At 36.2% G+C, this 19856-nt stretch overlaps 1 protein-coding gene across 1 annotated transcript; it reads left to right on the forward strand.

Annotated features, from left to right (window-relative positions):
* Positions 1–17: 17 nt before the first annotated feature.
* Positions 18–19428, forward strand: CCT5 (chaperonin containing TCP1 subunit 5). The gene is made up of 11 exons (XM_021004407.2): positions 18–122; positions 6181–6241; positions 6322–6486; positions 8684–8882; positions 10528–10720; positions 10809–10958; positions 11319–11438; positions 12999–13184; positions 15491–15628; positions 16553–16733; positions 19146–19428. Exons 1-11 carry the CDS (start codon positions 18–20, stop codon positions 19271–19273), a joined length of 1626 nt encoding a protein of 541 aa, XP_020860066.1. The 3' UTR covers positions 19274–19428.
* The last annotated feature ends 428 nt before the right edge of the window (positions 19429–19856 follow it).

Consider the following 19856-nt stretch of genomic DNA (forward strand, 5'->3'; position numbering starts at 1 on the left):
TCCCTTCTAGCTGGACCATGTCTTCCATGGGGACTCTGGCATTCGACGAATATGGCCGTCCTTTTCTCATCATCAAGGACCAAGAGCGCAAGTCTCGCCTTATGGGCCTGGAGGCCCTCAAGGTAACGGATTCCGGAGTCTTTGGTTCCCGAAGAACTGGAGGCCCCGGGAGCCGGCGTCTCCTGCGCGTGCGTGAGGGCTGGGGAAGGGTTCCGCCATGTGCTCTCGGAAAGGACCGAGAAATTCTCCTTCTGCCCGGTTCCCATTGAGCTCCATACCCCACTCAAGGCACACGCGTGACCCTCCCCCCGACCTCCCGGAAGAAGAGCTTCCGTGGGCCTTCTGAACTGCGAGAGCATAGTTGTTACCCTGCGTTTATTGGGGATGGTGCAGTTTGGAAGCCAATGTATTGAATTGTGTCTAAAAGAGAATAGCACTTCCGTCCAGGGGACTTAGGCCTTCCACTGACCCAGTTTTTGTATCTTTTTATGTCCTTTACAGGGTGTATCTAACACCTTAAAACTGCAGTAAGACTGTAGGGGTACCTTCTAAATAAAGATTAATTGTAGATTTGCTACTTATTCCACAGATAACTCTGATCATTTAGCCGAAACAGTAGCTTCTGGGCGCCCTCCCCTCCATCCCACTAGTGTACAAGTGTGGTTTATTCACTCTTTATTTCAGTACCTTAGAAATATGGTAAATAAAACAAGCTCCTTGGCCTTGGGGAGTGGATCTCCTGTAATGGAGCGGAAAAGCGCGCGCGTGTGTATGTGTGTGTGTGTATAAGTATAATATAATATTAAGCAGGATGTGATACATGCTGCAGGCTTCCTGGCTTTAGGAATTTAATAAACTCTTTTTGTCTTTTGTAATAGAGGGAGAACTTATGGATGAGGTAAAGTTTTTGACATGGGGCTTTTAAAGAATGGATAAGATTTAAGCAAGGTGTACAGAGAAGAACATAAACTAAGTCAGGGAAGCAACAAAGAGCATCTTCAAGGAACAAGGAGTTGACTTGTTTGAAGGGATAGACCATAAGGGAGTGGGAGGGTGTAAGTCTGGAAAAGTAGGTTAGGACCAGACGGTAGAACTTTGAATGTGCAGGTAAGGAGTTAGGACTTAGCTTGTTAGGTTTTCAGAAAGTATATTATGGATAATTTTGGTATTGTACACTGAAGGCAGGAAAAAGCTCTCAGGAAGCCGATTCATTTCTCTGGGTGAGAAAGTATAAGAATCTGGATTAAAGTATTGGAAATAGGAATAGGAAAGGAGATGGTAGCAGACAAGCTGTTGGCTTTTTAATTCGCCACGATTGCAGCTTTAAAAAGAAGAGATTGGCTCTGCCCCCTTGTCTTGAAATTAAGTGCATTTGGATGAAAAATTGAATTTACTTTGTATGATGTTGCTTACCTAATGCCATCATACGTGCAAGGTAGTTGTTGGATTTAGCAGGAGCTTTTAAAAAGTTGAATCTTGACTTGGAAGGCAGAAGAGAGCTTATATTCAGGATGGGCTGAGTTCAGGTTTTACACATAGTATAACCTTACTTTAAAAATACCCCTGTTGGATAATTCTGGACTTTAAGAATATTTTTTGTTTTAATTTTCCTTTGGAGATGGTTTTTTATAAAAAGAAATGGTGAAATTCTTTGAGTGAAAGAAGTTAACTTGGGCAAATTCCGTTGTGGAGTAGGAGCTTGAGAAAAATTCATGTTTAAAAAATAGTTTCTTTGTGTCTTTAGTATTAGGTACAGTGTTAAGGTAAATTTTAAGGATTTTATGTATATTTTCACAGCTCTGACTGTCTTTCAACCTGTATACCACTGACTTGTCTACCTTCAGTTCTAACAATGCTTTTGGATTCTGTTGACCTTTAATTAAGCTTGATACTCTAAGCACCTAACCCATTTCAGCAATTCTTCAGGCTATTAGAGTAGGCTGGGGCCCAAACAGTAAGGCAGTAAGTGTGGGCTAGGTTGACTCAATAGATAAAGAGTGCCAGGCCTGAAAAGTCAGTCCAGTCAGTTAGTCAATAAGTATTTCTTAATTAACTTATTAATTAAGCACCTTTTGGTTGAGTCTGACTATTTGTGACCCCTTTTAGGGTTTTCTTGGCAAAGACATTGAAACAGTTTCCCATTTCCTTCTTTAGTTCACTTTACAGATGAAGAAAACTGAGGCAAACAGTTTAGTGACTTGCCTAGAGTCACACAGCCAGTAAGTGTCTGAGGCCTGATTTGGAACTTTGGTCTTCCTGATGCCAATCCCAAGCCTCTATCCACTGCAACAGCTAGCTGTCCCTATTAAACACCGATTGTGTTCTGAGCACTGTACTTTATATGTGACTGAGCAAGCCATTTTTACTTCAATGAGACTCTTCAGGTGTAAAATGGAGCTTGAATAGACTCTTTTTAGTGAAAACTTGGAGGAAATAAATATGAACTGAGTCAGGAAACACAAGTTATATTTTGGGTTCTTTAACTACCTGGTTGTATGATGTTAGGTGATCATTCTACCTCTCTGAGCATAATTTCCTCACCTTAAAAGGGTAAAACAGGTTGACAGGATGACCTGCAAAATCTCTTCTAACATTGAAATTCTATAATCTATACAAGATGACAATATCTTGGCCATTAAACTAATTATGTGCTAATATTAATGACTAAGAACTTAGAGCACCAATATATTTATAGTTGAAAAAAAATTTTTTTAAAAGGTTTTAAAAGTACTTAATGACAATATATTAAGATGACAGGAAAAAGAAAAAAAAAACAGTGCCAGGCCTGGACTACCAGGCAGGGAAGCAGATGCAAAGTGGTGAAATAGGAACATAAAATTATGGTAAGAAAGATCAACTTTAGGGTATTGACTTCATGTTATTTTGGTGATGGAATAAGCCATTGATTAAGTGAACAAATGTTGAAACTTCACATCATTAGTAGGGCAGCTAGGCTAGGTGACAGGCTTGAAGTCAAGAATATCAAAGTTCAAATCTGGCCTCGGATACTTACTAGCTGTGTGTGACCCTGGACAAGGTATTTAGTTCTGTTTACCTTAGTTTCTCATCTGTGAAATGAGCTGGAGAAGGAAATGGCAGCCCACTCCAGTATCTTTGCCAAGAAAATCCCAAATGGGGTCACTAAAGAGTTGTAAACAACTCTTGAATAACAAGATGTAGACACACCTTTCAGACTTATTCTGGATGCTAGCTAGATAGTAATTCCAGGGAAACAACAGTGACTGGAAAAAAAAAGGGATAATATAATCTAAGTCCTTATACCATCACCCACATGCTACTTCAGTGATGTGAGAGTAATGACCTTATTTAATCCGTCTCTGCTCCTCATAAAACACTTGTCCCTAGGTGAAAGTTAAGGAATTTACCTTTTTCCCAAAAAAATAAGTAACGAATGAAACGAGCTTTATTTATCACTGGCTTCTTTTTTGAAGGAATTGGATTCCTGGGTGTTTCATGGCTACTGCCCCAATTATTTTTACAAAGGGTAGGGATGTATCAGAGATCTCTGTGTGGGTATGTTCTCTTAACTGTGGTCCAGGGTCCCTTACACATCCCTCAGATCCCTTAAACAGGGACCACAAAGTCAAAACTTCTTATTATAATGCTAATACTTTTGAATTTCTAATGAGTTAATATGGATAGATTGTAAATGACATAAGCAGAAGCTGTGGGAGGAGGGAGGATGAGAGTTCTTTAAGAGTGTGAGAGGCTCCTAAAATCAAATGAGAACCACTGATCTAGAGCAAGGGTTTTAACTAGAGGTCCACAAATAGAGTTCTTTGGGTCCAGGCACTTGGATGGGGGAATAATTTTATCTTCAATACAATGAAACTGGCCTCCTTGCTCTTGCTCAAATAAGACAGCCATCTCCCAAATCCTGGCATTTTCACTGACTGTTGGATTCCTAGAACTCTTCTTTGCCTCTTTATCATTGTCCTCTTGTCTTCATAGGTTTCTTTCAAGTTTGAGGTAAAACCTCACCCTCCACAAGAAGCCTTTCCCAGTCCTCCTTAGTCTTAGGACCTTCTCAGAGAGATGATCTTGAATTTTTCATGTCTGTATCTTGTTTGTACATATTTGTGTGTTGTCTCTTCCATTTGACTTTGAGATACTTGAGATCAGGGATAGTAGCTGGTTTTGTTTTCTATGTGAATGTTTTTGGGGTTTTTTGGTCCTTTGTATTTCTCTTCCCTCCCCCGCCCTTTTTTTTTTAATTTTTCGATCTTTTTAAGTGGGGCAGGGGACTTGGGACATAGAAGGGCTTAATAAATATTTGTTGACTTGAGGTTTTTTGTTTTTTAACCTCTAACTGAAATACACTTTTTCTTCACTTTTGAGAAAGGATTTGTAACATTGACCAAACAATCAGAGGAATCCATGGGCTCCACAAAAAAAAGAAGAAAAAGGTTAAGAACCTGTGATCTAGGGGCTGCTAGGTGGCGCAGTAGATAGAGCACTGACCCTAAAGTCAGGAAGACCTGAGTTCAAATATGGCCTCAGACCAAACACTTGACACTTACTAGCTGTGTGACCCTGGGCAAGTCACTTAACCCCAATTGCCTTAAAAAAAAAACCTGTGATCTAGAGGAATGATTGGCATCTTACCTGTGTGGTTTGTCTAATGCATTTGCCTTCCTAGAACTGTTTCTCTTACCGTTGTTGGGGAGTAAAGAGGAAAACCAAGAGTGTGGCCCATAAAAGGGTTATAAGATAGTTGGAAAAGGGGGACAGGGAAGATGACTGTGTTGGGAGTATTAAGTTGTCAGGATGAAAAAAAAAAAGAAAGCACTTGTATTTTAAAGGTCACAAAGGTTGTAATGAAAAATAAAATTTTTATTTTATATATATATATATATCTGGTGTAAAATTAGTTGATTTGCTGTTGGGAGAATTGGCTATACTGATTTGATTTCATTCACTTAATCAAATATTTAGTGATTGCTTTCTATACCTGATATAAAGGAAATATACAATAGTCTTTGCCCTCCATAATCTTCACATCCAGTGAAGGGGCTGAAATATGTACAAAAATAAATACATCATAAGGCAGTAGTGGCATGAATAATAGTGTAAGTGAAGAAATAGGAGTTCAGAAGTGGCAAAGATTATTTCTGACCTGGAGTCCAAAAACTCTGCCTATTGGTGATTATTTTTCTAACTTAAGTTTGAAAATGTCTGCAAAGTTTCTGTGAAGAGTGCAGCTTTTCTAGATAGAATGTATATCACTAACAAAAGCAGGAAAGAAAAGTAGAAGGGATGTCTTAGAACAACAGGTAGGCTGTAGTAGGAGAGGATACAGGAAAGGGAAGATAGGAACCACATTGTGAAGAACCTTGAATGCAAAAGGAAAGAGTTTGGATTTTATCCTGGGAAACTGTTATTTCTCAGGTAAAAAAAATCTTAAAGATCGAACTTAATTTCAGGAAGATAACCTCATTTTAGGAAAATTTGAAGGGAGAAGCAAGGTACAGTATTACATAATGAAATAAGATAAGGAGATGGGGAAAAAAACCATGAAAAAAGTGGCATTTAGAATTTGGTCAGTAGATGCAGTGAGAGGGTTAGGAGTCAGGGTTTGCTTGGAAGGTTTCAAACTTAGTTGGTTGATGATTTCAGTACTTCTGACCAAAAAGTTAAAAAAAGTTTTTTTTTTTTAAAGAACTGGTAGGCTTTGTAGAGCCCCTGCTCTTCAAACTGATAAAATAACCAGACATTAAACCACTGGTTACTGTCAGTATAGATCATAAGGTTCCTCTAGGAATTATAGGCCCTATTTGATGGCACAGTGGTTGTTTAATTCCATAAATATTGCAACTAAAATATAAACTGCCTACAGTTAAAATGGGCATAATTTTGATAAGTGTGAAATGTCTATTGACAGTGGAGTGTTTCTTGATATTGTTTAGATGATACTATTGGAGATACTAGGAGGCATAAGACTGGGAATTTGTTAAAATAAGGGAAAAAATAAACATTAAATAACAGTTCAAGATAGCAGAACTCTTACAAGTTATCGAATATCAATGTTAAAGTACATAACAGATGGCAGTGACTTAGTATTTTGTCAGTGAGTTCCCTCCTTTTGTTATGTTGAGAGTCTTTCCCTTGCCATCAACATTGGCCAATTTCGTTCTCACTTCTTGTGTTTGTTTCTTTTAGTCTCACATAATGGCAGCAAAGGCTGTGTCAAATACAATGAGAACATCACTTGGACCTAATGGTAAGATTCCAGTTCTGTTTTTTATTAGTTTGATTTGCAGAACTTCAAATCTCTAAACTATTTTAATGTTTTTTCTTTAGGGCTTGATAAAATGATGGTGGATAAGGATGGTGATGTGACTGTAACCAATGATGGTGCCACCATTTTAAGCTTGATGGATGTAGATCATCAGATTGCTAAACTGATGGTTGAACTTTCCAAATCACAGGATGATGAGATTGGAGATGGGACTACAGGAGTAGTCGGTAAGAAAAATCTGAAAATAAGCAGACTAAGAAATCAGGGTGGTGGTTTTTGTTGTTGACCACAATAAGTAACTTTCTAGTCAAATGAATACCATGTCCACCAAGAGTCAATTTTAAATCACTGGTCAGGTAGGCTGACTTTTTTTTTCCTGATAAAAGGTATAGTCTTATTATTAACAATTGCTAACTTTATTTTTTTAAGAACTTTAAAGCTTGCTTTACATAGATTTGTATTTGAGTGTCACAAACAACACCTTGAGGTAGACTACAGAATAATATCCCCAAGAATCTTTCTGATCCATTTGCAAAGAAAGGAACCTAAAGGTTGAATGACTTATGTGTGGCCACACAACTAGTAAGTCTTCTTGACTTTGAGTCCAGTGTGCCATAATGCCTCTATATATTATGCATAATGTAGACACTCAAAGGCAGATATATAATTACATCACACAGATAATAAATAGCAGTGTCAGATTTTTAGTTCAGGTCCTGTAATAGATGGTCCAGCACTTTTTTGACTTCATCAGTTGATTAACGACTTAGTGTTGGCCAGTATTGATGTCTGTAATAGCATCCTTTGCCTTATTTTTTCAATCACTTGGATAAAAAATATTCCATACCTGTTGATTTCTAGATGATAAGAGTTATTTCAAAAAGCTGGTCCAAAAACATTGGTTCTTACATTTTAAGTCTTATAGATTGAGCCTGAGAAATTAGTTGCACAGTTACAAGATAGGAAAAATCTGGTTTATATAAGGACATAATTAAGCATGAATCGATGTTGTTGCCAGGTTGTTGAGTTTCTTTGTTTTGGTTTGGGTTTTTTTTTGGGGGGGGTTGTTTGTTTGTTTTTGGTTTGGGGTTTTGTTGGTTGGTTTTGGGTTTTGTTTTGTTTTGTTTGAACTCAGGTCCTTCTGACTCCAAGGTTCTGTTCACTTCACCACATAGCTGCCCCTCAGCTTGTTTTAAAGATCAGTACTATCCCACTGAATTAATTGAAGTGTAGTTACTAAATTGTAGGAAATAATATGTCTGGACCATTTTGTTCATTTCTCAAACAAAGTAGGTAAATTCAAAAGAAAGTGCCCAGGATGGTAACAGTCTGGAAAATCATATTGTGGGAAAGATTGGAAGAACTACAGATATATAATTGGAAGAGAAGATTAAAAGGAGACAAAATAGCTATCTCAAAATACTTGAGGGACTGTCATATGCAAGAGATAATAAACTTACTCTTTATTTCTCTAGAGCAGGGATTCTTAGCCTGGGGTCTATAAATTGTTTTATTGTTTTTCTTTTATTTTGATGACTATATTTCCGAAACAATGGATTCTTTGGTAACCTTATGAATTTTATTTTATGCATTCAGAAGCATTCTGAGGAGTCCATAGCATTCACCAGGTTAGCAGAGGAGTTCGTAAGACAGAAAAAGTTCTAAGGGGTGGAGCCAGGACCAGTGGAAGGGATTACCAGGAGACAGATTTCAGTTTAATAAAAGGACATTTTTTTCTAACCATTAAAGCTATACAACAGTGGATCAGTGGAATTGTTAAAGTATTGCTTTCAACTTGTGACCTTTGTTAGTCAACTTAACCATGTTGTAGGCACTGTGCTAAGTGTTGAGGATAGAAGGGGGGGGGCAATCTTTTGTCTTCAAGGAGCTTTCATTCCAGTGAGAGAAACACCTGAAGAAAAGGCACCAATCCCATGGCCAGAGAATCAGACTAGAGTGGGAAGAGGAATGAATGATGGCTAGCCTGGTCCGTTCCTAAATTGAGGTTTGGGACTATACTTAATTATCCGAGTGTGGATATTTCCCAGTGCATTATCCTTCCTCTCTTTTCTCTGCCTTGGTGATTTCATCTACTCCCTTGAGTTCATTTATATTCATATTGCACCCAGATCTATACATTTAGTCTAATGTCTCACTTGAACTCTACTCTCACGTTACTAAGCATTAGTGGAACATCTCTATAGTTAGATAACTGAGGTTTACAGGAACTTGAGTGAGTTGTCTGAGGTCACAAAGTAAGTGACAGAATATCTTAAGGTGCCAATTCTAGGACACTTGCCATTATATTAAATTGCCTTCCTGCAAAAATTATGTACAATAAATTGAGAAACAAAATGCTCATTAAGATTTACCTAAATAGCTTTCTACTGAGTTTTTTTGTATTGTTTTTTTCCCATTTCACAGTTCTGGCTGGTGCTTTGTTAGAAGAAGCTGAGCAACTGCTGGATCGTGGGATTCATCCAATCAGAATAGCAGATGGTTATGAGCAGGCTGCTCGAATTGCCATTGAACATTTGGACAAAATCAGTGATAGTTTTCCAGTTGATGTTCACAACACTGAACCTTTCATCCAGACTGCAAAAACAACTCTTGGTTCTAAAGTGTAAGTTAATAACATCAACAGTATTTGTATTTATTGTGTGCTACTTTTAAAAACAGGCATTTTGTTGGAAAAACTAGGCTGACAAATAATTTAGAAATATAGCTAAAAAAAACTTTTTGGAGACATAAATAGACTAAATAATGAAATGACTAATAATTTCCTACCATATCTGTGTTTCATATTTTGTTTAGATTTAGTCATGTCCAGTAGCTCATACATTATGAGTAGTGATGAATAAAATTAAGCTCCAATATAGTGAAATTTTTAATCACTTCTCATAGTTATTCATGTAATAAAAACTCCATTTTGTGTAACTTAAATTTATTTATTAGCCACCATGGCTTCTGTTCTTTCCATGTATAGCCCCAGAAGTAGCCTGACCAGACAAAGTCTGAGAGGAGACAGTGAATACTGGATCTTTCTGTAAACATTAAGTGACTGTTCTTTGGGTTTGCAAACATGGCCTTTGGAATCCTTTTAATGCATTTCATTCAACAGTCATTTGTTAAGCACCCTACTAGGTTTTAGGGGAAGTTCCAAGATGATAAAGGCCTTGACCTCATGAAATTTGTAGTTTGGCAAAGGGTTGAAACACCTTCCTTTTCACTCTTATTCATTAAACTCCAGTTTGTTGAGAACTACCTCTTTTCTCTAGAATCAAATCTATAAACTCCTCCATTTTGATTTTTAAACCCTTTCTAATCCTATCAGGGCAGCTAGGTGGCGAAGTGGGTTGAATGTCAGGCCTAGAGTCAGGAAGACCTGACTTTCAAATCCAGCCTCAGACACTTATTAGCTGTGTGACCTCAGGCAAGTCACTTAATCCTGCTTGCCTTAGTTCCTCATCTGTCAAATGAGCTGGAGAAGGAAATTGACAAACCACTCCATTATCTTTGCCAAGAAAACCCAAATAGGGTTACAAAGAATCTGACATGACTAAAAAATTACTAAACAATAAATCTGACACTAACCTGTCTTTTCATCCTTAATATGCCTTCCTCCCTTAGCCAGACTTTGTAGTGTGTTTAGGGATCTCTGAGCAAGTATTCCTTCAGTTTTTTTCCAGTGACATCTTTTGGTATTCTTGCTGACTTTTTTCAGTTTCCTTTTAATTCTATAAAGTAGCCCATTGGTATATAATTTTGGGGGTTAATATATTAAACTTAAAAATTAGGGGAAATATTGACATTTTTGCTGTCTTTAAAATAACCATTAACAGGTGATATCCATCTAATTAGGATCATAGGATCCTTTATCTCCACCGAAAATCTTTTTAAAGTTCTCTTGTGAGCCTTAGCAAGTTAATATGAAAACATTTGTTACATTTGACATTATTCACAAAAGGTATTTATCTGTCCATTTTCTCTGTTTTGTTGGCAATGTAGCATAGAAATGTAAATGATAAATTGTGTATGCAGATTTTCTAATCCTTTGATGTCAGTGCTTATTCCTTTAATTTTTTTTTTGGTTATCTTGCTATAATTATTATATCCAACACTGAGAAATAGAAGTAGTGATTTCATTGATATAGGGAACTCTCAGATGAGGAAATTACAAGACCTTTTCTATGTCTGTTAATAATTTAGTAATTACTAAATACATTTCAAAGATAAAACCAAAGTATGTTCTTTTTTTTTCCCATCAGAGTTAACAGCTGCCACCAACAGATGGCTGAAATTGCTGTAAATGCTGTCCTGACAGTAGCTGATATGGAACGGAGAGATGTTGACTTCGAGCTAATTAAAGTAGAAGGCAAAGTAGGAGGAAGACTTGAAGACACTCAGCTCATTAAGGGAGTAATTGTAGATAAGGATTTTAGTCATCCACAAATGCCTAAAGTAAGTAATTTCCTCTTTTTGTTTTTGTAGCTTGATACTTTTTAACCTTTTAAATCATCTAAACAAAATGTTTTCATTTTTTCTATAGGAAGTGAAAAATGCGAAGATTGCAATTCTTACATGTCCATTTGAGCCACCCAAGCCAAAAACTAAACATAAGCTTGATGTTACATCTGTAGAAGATTACAAAGCCCTGCAGAAATATGAAAAGGAGAAGTTTGAAGAGATGATTGAACAAGTGAGTCTTATTGTGGTCCTGACTATGTAGATATAGTGAATGAAAGAATGTATATTATACTAAGTATTGTGCTATATTGGATAGTCTCTTTAAGGATCAATTTTGATGTGGCATATCATATAATTTAAGACTTCTAAATATGCCTTTGTTGATAAAAGAAGGTTGATTAAGCACTTGTATTTAAAAGCAAACAAGCTATCCTGAGGAAATCATTGGGATTGTTTTCACTCTTTGAATAATAGTTTTAATTAGGTATTACAGCCATACTTAACCTTGAAGTACGAGAAATTAAAAGTTGTATGTTGTCTTTGGGTTTTTTTGTTTGTTTGTTTGTTTTACATTAGATTTTTTCTTTTTCAGATTAAACTCACTGGTGCAAACCTAGCTATTTGCCAGTGGGGCTTTGATGATGAAGCAAATCATTTACTCCTTCAGAATAAGTTGCCTGCTGTCCGTTGGGTAGGGGGACCTGAAATTGAAGTAAGAAATTCTATCTTTTTATATAATTTATTGTTCTAGAGACTTTTTAGACATAACTGTTTTACTCCTTTTTTTTCTTGTCAGTTGCTTAATTTATATGATTGACATTGTGTATCTGTGATAAAATACACTGACACAGTGAAAAATGTCTCTCATATTCTAGAATTTGTTTCTTAAAAAGCTATAATTTTTCTTGGACCTTTATGGTTTAAAGGGATAAGTCAAAAAGATTATTTCCTTTATATTCAGATTGTGAAGATTGATGCTTCAGACCCATGATTTCATGAGTGTGGGTATTCCTTCCACTAGTACAGATAGAAGTGCTTTTCTCTAATCCTGTGCAGTTCTTCCTATTTTCCCACAAATCCTACATAGCCAAGACAATATTCCTAGGATGTTAAGCTTATTTCTTTTATTCTCATGGTTTCTCAAGGTTTCAGATTGTCTGTCTCTTTAAATTTGTCCTATATATTACTGCTCCACTTCTTTTGTAGTTATCTATGTCCTTTGCTGATGTGACAACATCCATGCTAGTAGTGTTGAAGGTAGACATGGTAACCTAAATCTATTCCATGATGTTTTAATTGTGATCTATCTGATCTTTTCCCACCATCAACTTGAGGCTTAAATTTATCCAACTTATTAGCTGTAGCTAAAGAGATTATAAAGATGATTACTAATTGAGCCAATCTGAAGGGAGAAAGAGGAATGAAAAGAAGGAGCTCTTCTCCCATGTCAGCCTTTTATTTTGCAGGCATAAAAAGTATGGAAATTTTTTTATAAAGTTACTAATTGAGAGCTTGAAATTTTCAACCATAAAATAAAGGATTCAGTAATGAACTTGGAAGCAGTATTAGAATGTTCTCTGAGAAGTTCTTCTGTCTGAGCAATTTTTAGCCCTAGTCACAAATCTTTAAAGACCTCAAGTAAAAGCTAGATGCCCATGTGTCAGAAATGTTGTAGTTAGGGCTTCTGGGAAAAAGGAATTAGATTAGATTAATTAACCCTGAAGTCTCTTCCAATTCTGAAATTTTATGGTTTCCATCATTCTTTTATTCCACTTCTGTCATATATCATCATTAATAAAATCTTCAGCCTCTTTACACCTATCATGTGTGTTTCCATTTGAGGTGATCTCAAAGGTAGCTTTAGCTCTCCTCAGGCCATCACGTTCCAAATCCTACTCCAATTCATTCTGGCATAGAGATGAGGCTGTATTCTTGAAAGGACACACCAGTGGAGTGCAAGCATTAGCAGGCATTACCAGGCTGTGAGGTCCTAAAGTATAAACCCAGCAACACACTGGAGTTACCAAAGAAGTGCAAGAGAGGTTCATCAGAAGGCTAACCATCAAGTGGTGGTGGGGAACGAGGGGATAGAGGAGGAGGGGGACATATAAGTGGCATTTGCAACACACAAAGCAAAGATTCTGTCCTGTGTGGCCACCTTCCGAAGTGAGAGTGGTAAAGTACAGGAGTGGAAGGGGGTCTCAGATGGGTGCTAAGGTACATTTTGATGTTTGACTTCATAAAATGTTTATTTTCTTTTCCCTTTTTTTAGCTTATTGCTATTGCAACGGGAGGGCGCATTGTTCCACGGTTCTCTGAACTCACACCTGAGAAACTTGGTTTTGCTGGTCTGGTAAAAGAGATCTCATTTGGAACAACCAAAGACAAAATGCTTGTTATAGAGAAATGTAAGAACTCCAGGGCTGTGACCATATTCATTAGAGGAGGAAATAAAATGGTAAGGAATTGTCAAGTTACATCTGAATTTGGCATACAGGTTGGCAGTAAATTTGACAACTTCTGCTTGCCAACATAGAAAGATAGATCTTATTCTTCTTTTATTGAAGGTTTTTGGTTTTATATAATCTTCATTTGTACATATATCTCTATTCTCCCCTCCCCAGAGCGCTATCCTTTGTAACAAAGAAGAAAAAAGAGTTACACAAAACTAAAAGACTATATATCTCTTTAACATTTAATTGTGTTCCACACCCATAATTGAAACTTCTGTAGAGAAGGAAAGGATGTGCTTTTTTTTTTTAAGTAGTTGGGGTTAAGTGACTTGCCCAAGGTCACACAACTAGTAAGTGTCTGAGGCCAGATTTGAACTCTGGTTCTCCTGACTCCAGGGCCAGTGCTCTATCTACTGTCCCACCTAGCTGCCCTTAGGGTGTACATTTTCTTAATGACAGCATTCAGTTTTCTTCTTTATGTGTTCTTTTCATTTACCTTATTATTATGTATATTTTTGTCTTGGTTCTCCTTAGTTCACTTTGTATCAGTTCATACAGATTTTCCCTTGCTTCTCAGTATTCTTCATTTCTTACAGAGGAATAATATTCTATTACATTTCTGTACCACAATTTGCATAGCCATTCTACCTTATTTCCTATTGTTTGCTGCTGCTGCTACTACAAGTGCTTCTATGAATATTTCATTGTAGATAGAGAACATTTCTTTCATCTTTGACCTTATGTTAACATAATTTCATTGCTTTTCTATCAGCACTGTATTAGTCTTTCCACACACCCTCCCTGTCTTTTTTCATCTTTGCCAGCTTTAATGATTATGAGGTGAAACGTCAAGAGGACCGTGGAATTGCCTAAGAGACTGTGTTACTTTGCCACTTAAATAAACATGTCTGTAGTTTACCCGATGTCCCTTAAATTGAGAGTGAATCACTATTTGTCTTTGATGTCGTCCTTTTTCTGTTCTTCTACCCACTAGTCCCAAATACTGACTAAGTCTTTACACTTAAGCCGTTATATGGGTGGGAAAGTTAAAGGGAATTCTACACATTGGCCTCCTTCCTTTCACTGTTTTCCCATGTATTTGCTTAACTGGTGTTCAAGGTATATGTGTTTGAGCTATTAAATAGTTTACGAAATGTCTATCTGTTCAGCTTTTTTTTTTTAAACATGCGTTGTTAGGTTAAAATATATCATCTTGGTATATCAGATATAAGGTTGCAGATATCAAATGTAAGTTGCATGTTACAATAAACTCTTTCTTCCAGTAAAAGTCTTTGAGGTTTCTACCACAAGAGTTTTACAATTTGTCTTTTTTTTCTGATTTAAAGTAGTAATATAAAGACTGGAACAGAAAGGGATGTGCTCGTATCTGCTGATTTTGAGCTAGTGATTACAAACTGTTTTTATTGAGTAAATTTATTATGATAACTGTTACAGCTGGCTAGATTAATTTAGAGCATTAGTTCTTAACTTTTTCTGAGTACTTTGTAATATTAAAAAGTTATTCACACTCCCACATAATGCTGTTAGCATCTGCTCATTGATAAAACATGGCTGGATATGCAGAAACACTTGTCTTCTGGGGTTCTGCAACCAACCTCCGGGGCTTTTATTGGCTTTAGGACATGGAACATAATGAAGCTGTGATTTAATTCCTATGTGGGACAGCTTTGTTCCATTCACTGACTATAGATTGCAGTTCCAACATTAGCTTTCTATCTTGAAAGTGTAGACAGTTGAGTGAGCTGAAACCTAGGAAGCTACTCATACTACTAGAAAAGCAATTTTAAAACGTAAGTATGAGATGTTGGTAGAATTATCTTGATATGTAAAGTATACCGTTATCCCTTCTGCATCTCCATTATCCCCACCATGAGTCAACATACAAAATTAAATGGAAATTTTGGGGGAGCTTTGTGGAAACCACAGGTGAAACAAAAAGTTTAGAAATGCATGAAATATATTTGTAGTATTGTAAAATATGAACATATTTTATCTTTTAATACCATAATAATTCAGACTTCTACTCTGATACAAAGGGAAGGCCAAAAAATTTTGCTTTTGCACGCACAGGTTTTCCAGATCACTGGGGGTGGGGGGGCACTCACAAGCCCTAACCCCTGTGATGTGGAAAGGAAATTCAGTTTTTCAAGTTAAATGTCCTTATTAAAATATTAGAAGTGCCTTTGATATTTAGGCAATAGGTTATGTACATGACATTTTCATTTTAATCTATATTTAATTATATAGGCATTGATTAAAATTAACTTGTACTTAAACATTTTGCTTCTAGATAATTGAAGAAGCAAAACGATCTCTTCATGATGCTCTGTGTGTGATCAGAAACCTAGTTCGTGATAATCGTGTGGTGTATGGAGGTGGTGCAGCTGAAATATCTTGTGCTTTGGCAGTTAGTGAAGAAGCTGATAAGGTAAATTAGAGTATTTGCAGTGTGTTTTATGTGAGACTTTTATATTTAAAAATTTGACATTTTTGTAATGCTTTGCATAGCTTGAAGCTGCGATGAAATAGAGAAGGTACCATACTAGTTATATAGTAATTAATAACACATACTAAAACCCCATTACTGGTTAGTTGGTTAAACAGAAAATGCCATTAATTTCTTACTCGTCCATGCTGAGTTAGACTCTTTAGTCCAGTAGTAGAATTGAGTGCATCCACATATTTAATAAACACCAATCATTTGTACATTATGTACTTCCCAAGTGAAGAGTCAGCCACATTCTGAGATAGAGCTCAAGCTCCGGTGACTTTTAATTCCTTGATCTTCAGCTCATATTCATTACTGTATAACTTATTGTGGGTACATAAACATCATTCTTGTGAAACTAATTGCTCTTGTAACAATGCTTGCCTGATGTGTTTTCAATGAGCTATTTAACATTAAGCAAAATCAACAGGCATTTGTTAAGCAGCTACTAGGCACTGGAGACACAAATATAAAAATGAAACAGTCCCTATTGTCAAGGAGTTTATATTCTCTCAGGGTGTGGCATATTATCTCCTTAAGGTGGTGCAACAGATAATTGATTCAAGAAGACCTGAATTCAAATTCTGTCTCAGTCACTTAACAGCTTTGTGACCTGAGCACATCACTTAACCTGTGTGCTTCAGTTTCCTCAACTGTAAAAAGGAATATAATAATAGCACCTACTTCACAAGAATATTGTGAAGATTGAATGAGTTAACATCTACAAAGTGCTTAGTATAGTACCTGGCACATGATAAACTTTTAAATGTTTTTTTCCTCTCCTTAAGTGAATGTTATTTGCTTTATAGTTAGTTCTATTTTCCTGCTATCAGTTGTAATAAAATATTTTATGTTAACTTACAGTGTCCTTCCTTGGAGCAGTACGCAATGAGAGCTTTTGCAGATGCATTAGAAGTCATACCCATGGCCCTTTCTGAAAATAGTGGTATGAATCCCATCCAAACTATGACTGATGTACGAGCCAGACAAGTGAAAGAAATGAATCCTGCCCTTGGTATTGACTGCTTGCATAAGGGTACAAATGGTAAAGGATTTTTTTTGTGTTTGTGATATTTTAATTTGGTTTAAATTGAATAGAGTTAGGATATATTTTTTTATCTATTAGTCTGTCTTTAAATGACTAAACCCACTAATTTGGATTAAATTTGAGATGTAGAGGGACTGATCCATAATTACTCATCTCAACAACTGGTCTTGTTAGCAGAATAAAAGTTTATGCTGGTGGAATTATCAATAAATTGAAGGTTGAGAGTTACTTATTATGACTATATTGTTCAATTTTTATACCTAGTTTTTAGTTGAATGTAGTATTTTGTTGTATTCAGTTTTTTTTTTTCAGAATGAAACCATACTTGACAGTTCACATGTAAAAGAAACATTTTCATTTATTAACAGTGATAAATGTATAGTAAATATATGTATAGTGCTTTGTGTGGCTGAGGGAGGGAGCATGCACAGTTTAGAATAAAACACAATTCCTGACTTCAGGGAGCTACTTAGAACCTAGACGCAGATAACTAGTCTACACAAAAGTATGACATGAGTACATAGATAATGGAAAACAGAGCTTTCTTGAATCTGAAGGTAGAGGGGGGAGATTAGAGGAGACTTTATAACTGGGGAGCAGTTGTTTGAGTTGAGCTTATGCAGGTAGACAGAGGAGAGCGTAGATTTTCTAAACGTAAGGAATGGCTTGAGCCAGGGCCTAGAAGCCTAAGAACTTGAGTTGTCCAGTGTAGCAAGAGCACAGAATATGTGATGAGGAGTAATAATGCAATGAGTCTGGGAAAGTAAGATGTCGCTGAATTTTAAACAGATCAGGCAAAGGATTTTAAACTTTACTTGAGGATGTAAAAGCCATTGTAAACAGGGCATGACTGAGTATGTGTATGTTGAAGAAATATTGGAATCGTAGGATTTAGATCTGGAAAGGACCTTAGAAATCATCAAGTTTCATCTCATTTTACAAATGAGCTGAAAGCCCAGTTGGCATTTAAACACAAGCCCTCTACTTCCAGATCTAGTGTTCTTTTTCATTATGCCACACCAGCTTGACAGTGATGCACAGGGCCAATTTGGGGCGAGTGGGGAGGATGATTGAAGTATATTTTGGGGAATAGAAGAGAGGGGAAAGACAGGTAATAGGAAACAAGCGTCACCAGGATTTGGTAACTGGGCAATGAAGAAGAGTCACAGGTTATTAACATTGGATATTGGATGGATGGTAGTTCCACTATAAATAGTGTGATTTAAAAAGAACAAGTTTAAAGTGACAGACATGAGTTTAAAATACCATGCAGGTAGAAAGGCCACATGAGTAGTTACAGATGGAGGGCTGGAGCTCAAAAGAGCTGGGCTTAGAGGTATAGATATAACTCAGTAGCTTAGATGTAATCTGAGTTTGTAGGAGTAAATGAGATTGGCTAGGAAGAGAAAAAGGTCAAGGGTTCAGGGCAGAACATTAAAGAATACTCACCTTTAAACACCCTGATTGAGTAATTAGTGAATGAGAAACGAGGAAAACCAAGACAGTGCAGTGTCTCTGGAGCCAAGGGTAGTTTAACATTGTTAACTGCTACAGAGATGTGGAGGAGAATGAGGACTAGAAAAAAAAATAAGCCATTAGATTTGGCAGTCGAATTATTCATGACCTTAGAATAGTTCAGTAGTGGTATGGAGATACATTAGATTACAGGATGTTAAGGATACTTGGTGAAGATGAAGAGGGGACGTGTCCCATCTAATATAGACAGCTTTTTCAAGAAGTTTGAAAATGAAGGAAAACAGATGAGGAGGATGTGGGGTTTTAGCTAACCATTTGACATGAATAAATTTTGATTCCCTTTTTTAAAAAAAATTACTTTAATCTTAGACCAATAGAAATGGTGTCCAGGTGGTGTAAAATGCTAGTGTCATCCTGCTCTGCTTTTCAGACCACATTTGGAGTATTTTTCATTTTTACTATGGCAAAATCAGATTATTAAATTCTTACTAATTTGAGACTTATTAGAATCTGACCTCAGACCAAACACTTGACACTTACTAGCTATGTGACCCTGGGCAAGTCATGTAACCCCAACTGCCTAAAAAAAAATTTTTTTTTAAAAGGGGATTTATTAGAAAATGAGCTGCTGATGATTTTACCATTTCCACTCTTTGGGGAAAAAACAGACTTCAAAAAATATGCATAATATACTTAAAAGAATTAACATTCTAGAAATGGGAACAGGAGCTAATTATAGATTGGCCCTATTGGAGAAGGCCTCTCCTTTTTTTTGTAATTTAGAATATTAACTTCATTCTTTTCAGTATATTGACTTTATCCTTCATTTATCAGAATTGAGAATTATTATGTTATAATAGTTGGACTAAATTTTTAATATTAAACTGTAGATGATTGTATTGTGACATCCAAATCATTTCTGTGTTTTCCCAGATATGAAACAACAGCATGTCATAGAAACTTTGATTGGCAAAAAACAACAGATTTCGCTTGCAACACAAATGGTCAGGATGATTCTGAAGATTGATGATATCCGCAAACCAGGAGAATCTGAAGAATGAAAACTTAAGTTGGAGTAAAATGTAGTAAAGCTACTGATGTGATTAAATAAACAGGAGTTATGTGTTGCAACCACAGCTATTTATTATTTTTTCCCTTTTTTGACACTGTAATTACTATATTCGAAAAACAATAATAAATTAGCTGTTTAACCATAGCTTGTTTCCAAAACTGTATTTGTTGAGAGATTGACACAAGTTTTTGTATTTGTTTTATTAAAGGGATCTCTAAATTAGATCTTTATCTGTTTCTCATCAAGTTTTAAGAATAGTTTATTTGTAAGAGCATTTAAATGAGACTTTGTGAAAGTGAAAAGTGGAAGACAGAAAAGTGAAATATATTTTGCTAGTCATTGAATTGTGAGACATGTTATTTTAACAGTTCTGGTTCTGGGTTTACTCATCACTCTCGTGGTGTTAAGAGAAAACTGTGGACCTAGCATCATGCAGAAAAATGGCCTTAGAGTGGGGTTCCTGTTAATTGAGGGTATTAATGAATGGGTATAGATTGTTCTAATTCTACCATACTATTTGAAAAAACAATTTAAAACAGTATTCATTTGATAACTTAATGGCTTACTGCAGT

Source organism: Phascolarctos cinereus, unplaced genomic scaffold (genome assembly GCF_003287225.1).
Source record: "Phascolarctos cinereus isolate Bilbo 61053 unplaced genomic scaffold, phaCin_HiC Scaffold_4;HRSCAF=312, whole genome shotgun sequence".
In the NCBI taxonomy this organism is placed as follows: Eukaryota; Metazoa; Chordata; class Mammalia; order Diprotodontia; family Phascolarctidae; genus Phascolarctos; species Phascolarctos cinereus.

What these genes read in the sequence shown, in the direction of transcription:
- CCT5 (XM_021004407.2), top strand. Translation starts at nt 18, where the DNA reads ATGTCTTCCATGGGGACTCTGGCATTCGACGAATATGGCCGTCCTTTT. An exon ending in TGGGCCTGGAGGCCCTCAAG is followed by an intron (nt 123 to 6,180) that starts GTAACGGATTCC and finishes TGTTTCTTTTAG; the next exon opens with TCTCACATAATGGCAGCAAA. An exon ending in CTTGCATAAGGGTACAAATG is followed by an intron (nt 16,734 to 19,145) that starts GTAAAGGATTTT and finishes GTGTTTTCCCAG; the next exon opens with ATATGAAACAACAGCATGTC.